Source organism: Nuphar pumila, chromosome 15 (genome assembly GCF_984573655.1).
Source record: "Nuphar pumila chromosome 15, dmNupPumi1.hap1.1, whole genome shotgun sequence".
Lineage (NCBI taxonomy): Eukaryota > Viridiplantae > Streptophyta > Magnoliopsida > Nymphaeales > Nymphaeaceae > Nuphar > Nuphar pumila.
The window spans coordinates 88,918,307-88,926,077 of NC_143263.1; the positions used below are offsets into that span (position 1 = coordinate 88,918,307).

Genomic DNA, 7,771 nt, shown 5'->3' on the forward strand with positions numbered 1-7,771 from the left:
ATAGCAGAGAGAGGGTAGTCACCGTCGATGCCAAAGCCCACCCAGAACCGAAAGGGCGACCCTGTCGACGACAACCTGACATTCAGAGGTATCGGTGAAGAAACCCATGCTCGCGATCATGATGGTAGTGAAGTGGTACCACTTCGTCTTCGACACAGCGACGGCGTTCAACACCTTGAGTTGTTGCCCATTTTGAGACGAGCAAGAGGATTTTACAACGATGACCGACGAGGCGTTCAGGCGGTCAACAGTGAGCCACACCATCACTAGGGAGAAAGAGAAAGAGAAAGAGAGAACTTTTGATAGGAAAGATTCATCTACCCCCAAGGTGAAAGAATCTTTCCTATAAAAAATATACTTTTAAAGAAACTCTCTTTGAAAAATTCTCTCTTGTTTGGAACGGTCGGAATAGTCATTCTTCTTTCTTTCTTTCCTACCATCACTTTTCCTACCTTTTTCTCACTTTCAAACGTGCAACTGACACAGGAGCCGATCAGACTAAACGAGTGCTCTCTCTTCCAAGTCTGATTCAACCAGAACCAACCACGTTTCTTTCATATGCAACCCGGATTCAGCCTGGTTTGGAGATAGATCAGAAGTCTGACCAATTCGGTTTCCAATATGAGATGGATGCCCAGATCCATCTTGTTTTTGTATATTTAACCTAAGGGTGTCAATGGGACGAGTTTGACCCCGATCCGATCGATACCAAACCTTATGGGGCAAGGGTTTACTGATAAAAAATATGGTTTGATTAGTATATGGAGCTGGGCATTTGTGAAATTTCATACCAAACCCAGGTCCGACCTGAGATTCAATTAAGACCCATGATTTTCAATATAAACGATAATCAAATATGATTTTACGAGGTGCGTATGAACTGGGTATACTTTATGTAACCTTATAGGACCCGGGTATGGTTTATCTTATCATGGACTGGAGTCTGGACCGGATATCCGCACCTCAAAGTCAGATCTAGTTTGGTCTCACTTGGGTCCGAACCATATCGGACCAATTGACAACCCGTAATTTAACCCCACAAGTGGGATTATGTCCCGACACAAATCCCGAATATGCACACAAACTCAGATCTTGTTTCACCCCGTTAGACCCTGATTCAGGTTAATTTGACAAAATTATCATAAACGTGTCCGGGTCTGGATCCTTTAGGTCCAAACCATACATGGTTAGTTGACCAACTCTCCTCTTCAGCTGATCGTTGAAAAATTCTCCCAATTTCATGTGCAAGCAGTTGTATTAAAAAATATTAAATATTAAACCAGAACACATGTAATTAGTTGGATGCATGCACCTCTATCTATGCCGTCTATCCCAAAGATTGACGGCTCTAGTTCTCCCTCCTTTGTCTGCTGCTCTTATAAATCCATTATTAGAAAAATTAGGTTCCACCTAATCTATGCCAACCATTCTGTCAAGGAGTAGGTCTTAAGGGTGAAAATCGGGCTGGCCCGACCCGACTCTCCATACCATACAGTGTATCGGGGTCTTAGTGTTACCTATCTTTGCAAACAGTTTGATTCGGGTCAGATATGTGACTGAATTGGAATCCGTTTAGTCAAATTCAGTAGCAACAGTCGAATCCGATTATTAATCAGAACCAAACTCGATATAGAATATTACACTCGAGGACAAATCTGAATACGTATACATGTAAATATATTCATCTTTTGTCATCTGAATATAATTCCAACCCCAAATTCGTTTCAATAGGATTCGGAAAGCTTGGACCCAAAACCAATCCAACCCGTGTACATCCTCAAATCTTACCATGCTTCAGCCAGTCCCGTGCTTGGTAGAGTACCCCACTTCATGGCCGCCCCGTTTCCCCTGAGTTCGGGTAGGACAAGTGGGGTCCCTTAGTATGGGGGTCTTTAACCCATTTCCCTTGAATTTGATTCCCGTATCTATGACTTGGAAGGTCCAGATCCGACCATCAAAGATCTAAATCCGTTTATTGGTGATCGATTAAGTTAGAGATGGCAGTGGACAGGGGGGAAATGGGGTCCCGCCTTGCCCCGTTTGGATCGGGGATGGAGGACATGAAATGAGGAATGAACCAGGGATGGAGGTTAAAATCAAAACCCGTGCGGTGATGGAGGGCAAAATTTTGAGACGGAAAGGGGGGTGGAGACCTTGCCCCCCTTCCTGGTCCACTGCCATCCCTAGACAAGGGGTGTCAATGGGTCAGGTTTACTCGGATCTGACCCGAACCAAACCCTATAGGGTTTAGGTATGGTGACAAATAAGAAGACCCGATTAAGACTCGGGTCCGGACTTGAAGGTTCGATTAATACATGGATTCGGGTATAGTTTATGAAATTTTATACTAGACCTAGGTCCGACTTGAGTTTCGATTAAGACTTACAATTTTTCAATGTAAAAATTATAAAAAATATTATTTTATCGGGGATGGTCTGGGTCTGGTTCGTGTAGTTTTTATTGGGTCCGGGTATGATTTCTCTTATAGTAGATCTGATTAAACCCGAATCTGGACCCGGTATCTTACCCAAAAATCTAGTGCAAGTCTGATTCCACCTGGGTCCGAACCAAATCCGACCCGTTGACACCCCCGTGCATTATGCTACCTCTAGGGTTGGTAAACAAGCTGTTCGGGCTCAACTGGTTTAGATTGAGCTCGTGGCTCAACTCGTGTTCATGTCTGGCCGAGCCGAATGAGATAACCTGAACACGAGCTGTTCATGTAAAAATATTTCATGTTATTTATACATAATATATACATTTTTATATATTATACTTGAAAATATATATAAGTTTTTATAAATTACACATAATAGTTCATATTTTATTGATATACTTTTCATTCATCCTTTTTTTTTATATAAAATGGGTAGGTGCTTAATGCATAGGTGTTGAACCCATGCTTTAATCGCACTGACCGTCCATCGCGCATGTTGATGGACGGTCAGCGTGCAAAAAAAAAATGCTAAACAGTGTCAAAACGGTGGAAAAAGACCTTTTAGCACAGTCAAAACCGCCGCTAAAGGGTCACAGGGATTCGCACAGTAAGATGCGGTTTTGAGCGCCGCTAAAATATATTTTTTTCGCTGTTTTGACGTTTAGCGTTTTTTGATGCGTTTTTTTTTTTTTGCGCGATGGCCATCCATCAATGGGCACGATCAACGGTCAGGGCGATCAAGAATGGCTTCAGCACCTATCCATCGAGCACCTACCCAACAAAATATATATTATATCTATACGAGCACTATCGAGAAGAGCCGAGCTGAACACCTTGTGTTCCAGCTGAGCTGAACCGAGCCGAGCCGAGTCACGACCTACGACCTCGTCTGTTCGTTTACCAGCCCTAGCTACCTCTTTAATCAGTATTTAACCAAACCCAACCGTTCCCCTCTAGTTCTAGAAAGTCAACATTTGAAATTTGGACACGCATGAGTCCAAGCACGACGGTGTAAAAGTCCACTTTTGGTACGCTAATTACCACCTTATCCTTTAGGAAAATAACGACACCACCTTATCCAGGGGGGCTTACATCAACTAGATCCAACCTGGTCTCAGCTCGGTTCAGAAACCCCTAGGCCTAGACCACACCACATGAACTAATGCAATTTTTTTTTTTGCATCGTCGCATAGCCCATTGGATCTAACCTTTTCAAACCAAGTTTATCACGCAGCTTATGGTGAAAACCTGAATTTTAGCGTCTACTCCAATCGCCCAAACCAAGTGGATCGATCGAACAGATTGCTAAAGAAGTCTACAAGCAAGGATTTTAGTCAAATGCATACGCACACCGAGTGATCTAACGAGCCTTGTTAAGGACGTTGATCTCTCAAATTTGATCATGTCACTCAAGCACGTTTCACCATGGCCTTCATTTTGTTAAGATCGACGGCTCCAACGCCAAGTCTACTCAAGACTAGGCGAGCGCGAGGCAGACCCAGTCCACCTTGATAGCACCAACCGCGTGGTGGGGGCAACGACCGTAATATCGCAGAAGAGTAAAGAGCGTAATGGTAATTAGAACCCATAAGAAGCCCGCATCTGAAAGGGAGGGGTTCGGCGCCCGCTTTTGACGTCACAAGGCGGAGCCAAAGCGCGTAGCAAATCCGATTTAACACCGGGGCTTGGAGTCCGCAGCCATTAAAATCCCCTTTGGACGACGACGATCGCGAGTGATCGTCGCAGAAAATTTTTGGCCTTCCCCCCTTTTCCCATACGGCCACCTAACCCCGGCGACCTTTTTCTCGTTCGGTCGTCACCGGATTTCGTCCAGAGAAGAGGAGGAGAAGGAGGTGCATTTCGTTCCGTCGGTTCGAGCGCTCTGTATCGGCCGTCCAGGATGTGCCCTCTTCGCTTCATCCTCGTCTTCCTCTCGGCGACCCTCGCCGGATACTTCGCCTGGAAATCGATCCGGTCGAATCCCGATGAGGACTCCGGCGATCTCGTCAAGAACCCGGAGGCGAAGCAGGAGTCCGCCTGCTCTTTCAGAAAGGTCCGTGGAAAACCCCGACTCGACGCGGTTTTGTTTTTTCTTTCGTTTTCTTGGTTTTGTTTCTTTTGAATAACCGGAGTTTCTGGTTTTCCTTTTTCTTTGTCGATGTGGTTCCGCCTTTTTTTTTTCGTGAATCGAGAATCGGAACCTCTGATCTTCTTTCTCCTTCGAAATCATTAACGGACTCGGTTTTTCAGATCATTTTCCCTAATTTTCTGAGTCATTGGAGCGTCTGATCTTTATTTTCTGACGGAACTCTCGAACCGGCGAGATTTTTGCTTTAATTTTCGTGAATTTTTAGAAAAATTCGGAACTTGTGGTCTCTTTTCCCATGAAAATCTCTAATTTTGACACTGTTTAGCTTTCCTTTTTTTTAGACGATCGAGACTTCTGACGTCTCTCCTTTTTCCCGTGGATATCACCAGTAGACGCATTTCTACTTTTCAATTCTGTGAATTTTTTTCTGTTTCTTTCTTCTTGTAGTTGCCTTCAATGATCATTGGAGGATTCTGGGTGTTCGTGGATATGGCCAGCGGAAAGTACCTGTGGAGGAACCTGAGATCTGGTACTGAAAGCGCGAAGAAGGAATCCTAAATGGTTCGTCCATATACGAGACACGTTCCCCTCTTTTTCTATTCCCTTTTGATTTTCTTTGGGTATCTGTAATTACTTTTGTTGTTGTTGAATATCGAGAGAAATGTACATCTTTGATTTCCCCTCAAGAGGAATATGGCGATTTTTTGGGGGGAAATTAGGGCGTCGTGGGTGAAGATGGCGATGAACGAACCTAGGGTTCGGTGTGTTTCTGTGGTGAAAATGATGGATTTTAGGGGGTGCGGAAGCATTAGGGCTTCCTTCTGAATCTTGTTGAAGAAATGTATTTAGTTAAACAAGTAAGCATGTATTCATAATATACCGGAGGCTCATTCAAGTAATAATCATCCCCTTTTGCTTTCTGATTAGCTTCATATGAGAGAGAGAGAGAGAGAACATCGATGCTGATCCGATTCGTTTGTCCTGCACGACTCGACGGGGTCTGGAGAGACTCGCCACAGGTAACCTTGAAGTCCAAGCCGACTCGTTCTTCGGCTGGATTGGATTCTCAGACTGCAGTGAAGAGTGTCGGAAAAAAACAGGAACTCCGAAGATGGAGATATGCAAATATTTTCTTTTCCTAGAAAGAATATGGGAAACCGCATTTTTCAACGGGTGGGGGTGGACAGAAAGCAAGCCCTTGTCAAGTTTTATTCAGAATTGCGTCTACCTCTCCGACGCCCTTCTCCCAAACAAGCTACTCCCCAAGTTGTTTCCCAAAATCAGTCGCCCTTCTCTTTCTTTTTCATTTTTTGCTTCACAGTCAGAAATTGGGTTCGGGAAGTTGCACAAAGTTCATGCTGAAATCAGACCCAAGGGGTTTGGCGTAGTTGGATTGGGCCTAGACCGTTAGATGGGCAGTCTAGGTTCAAATCTCATGGGCATCATCCCTCTGCCTAGGCGACTCCCTGGGGTCAACGGTAAGCCCTCGGAGTTTTAAGCCAGAGATTGTCTACGGCAAGCTAAGCCAGCGTGGCTAGGTCTCTGCACGTGGGGTGGTTTCTCCGAATAAAACTCAAAAAACAATTCATGCTGAAAGCAACCGATTTCAATGCGTAGGTGTTCGGATTTTCTTGGAAAGGGAAAATACGTGATAAATAAAAGTTTTGTTTTTAAGTATATTTAAAAAAAAAATTGTTTTTTTTTTAAGAGGAAGATTACATGTCAAAAATTAAACTAACCTCCTCTAATCATGATTAAATAAAAGTTCAGTTTGATGTTTGCTAACTCAATACATACCATTATCGGATTTGGAGTCAGATACTCATGAAGTCATGTGCCGGACTAGCTAGACAAAGTAAACATACTGGATTTTTATCATTTAGTTAGCTTTTTTTTTTTAAGAAACCACACCGTTGGCTCAGTCTGCCATACCTATGATCATCATGCCGCCAGCATAAAACTTCAAGGCTAGAACCCCTGATCCAGGGGGCTATGCTGCACATTTTGTTTATATGCCCAACTAAGCAATTTGGGCATATTTCTATCATTTGGTTAGCTTGAAATAAAACTAGTAAAATTTAAGCAACATATAATACTTTATATTTTATAATTTTAAATGCACCGTGTAATTGATTTTGAAGAGCATGTTTATATATCAAAAAATGACCGTACTATTCCAATGGATCAAACCTGCTGGAAGAAGGGCACTAGACCTGTGGATGAGGGGTTATAGGACCTGCACCTTTCTAGATACAGTGCGGTGAAGGCGGTAGGTTCCTCGTGTTGATGATTTGTGATTTGGACAAGAGAATCGACAAAATAAGTTAATCGAGTAATCAGATAGTGGTGTGGTTTCGTGTTTTAATGTGAAACCGGGTCAAACGACTTTGAGACTCGGTGAAAAGGTTCGGATGGGGTATAGTGATGTAAAAAATAATGTGGAGGGTGCCTCTAGTCATAGGTTAGTATGCAAGTAGTCTGGGAAGGTTGAAACAGGCAAAAACAGCTCGGTCAGGCTTTCAAAAAGTGCAATTTTGATTTTTGGAGTTCTGAAAAGGCTCTAAGGCTTGGGTAGGTGAAGAGAGAGAGAGAGAGAGAGAGTTGAGGATAAGATGAGAAGAATGGTAGAGGGTTGAGATTTATATAGGCCCTAGCTCAAGGCCATCCATAAAGCCCATAAAAGGCCCTTAGTGGTTCCAAACGTTCAGAAATAATTAAAGGGCCTTGGTGTCAATACATGGATATGAATGACCCTTGCAAGGTCAATTCTGACATTGGCTGAGTCAAAAGTCAATCAAAGCAAGGATAATGAACGGTTTCTAGACTGTTAAGACCATTAAAGTCCCATGCAAAATGGATCTGGATAAGATCCAAAAATATCTAATGCAAAGTCAATCATAGTTTTAAGGCTTGCTTAATGGTCGATTTTAGACTTAGGGATTAGATATGTCCCAAATACTAAAAAAATAAGTCAAACTCCTAACCCAAAGCCTAAGATCCAAGATTCAAATATAAATTCAATTCCAAAGTCCAAAGTCCAAGGTATGAGGGTCAAAAATCAAAAGTCAAGATCAAGGTTAAGGTTAAGATTAAGGCCAAGGTTAAAGTCAAGATCCAAGATCCAAGATCCAAGTATAAGTGATATACAAACTCAGTATCTAATGCTCATGATGGCCTTGCCCTTTAAGGCACCACCCTCTATATAAGAACAAGAGTTTTCCCAAAAAACTTTTAATGTGAGACTA

The 7,771-nt window shown here is 42.9% G+C and overlaps 1 protein-coding gene across 1 annotated transcript; it reads left to right on the forward strand.

Moving 5' to 3' along the window:
- The first annotated feature begins 4,174 nt into the window (after positions 1 to 4,174).
- On the forward strand, positions 4,175 to 5,446 carry LOC149815935 (uncharacterized). Its single transcript, XM_089988888.1, has 2 exons — positions 4,175 to 4,490; positions 4,974 to 5,446. Exons 1-2 carry the CDS (start codon positions 4,338 to 4,340, stop codon positions 5,082 to 5,084), a joined length of 264 nt encoding a protein of 87 aa, XP_089845014.1. The 5' UTR covers positions 4,175 to 4,337; the 3' UTR covers positions 5,085 to 5,446.
- Positions 5,447 to 7,771: the final 2,325 nt, after the last annotated feature.

Excerpts from the sequence above, each read along its gene's own strand:
- LOC149815935 (XM_089988888.1), top strand. The coding sequence starts at position 4,338 with ATGTGCCCTCTTCGCTTCATCCTCGTCTTCCTCTCGGCGACCCTCGCC. Across the intron at positions 4,491-4,973 it reads CCGCCTGCTCTTTCAGAAAG|TTGCCTTCAATGATCATTGG; the intron begins GTCCGTGGAAAA and ends TTCTTCTTGTAG.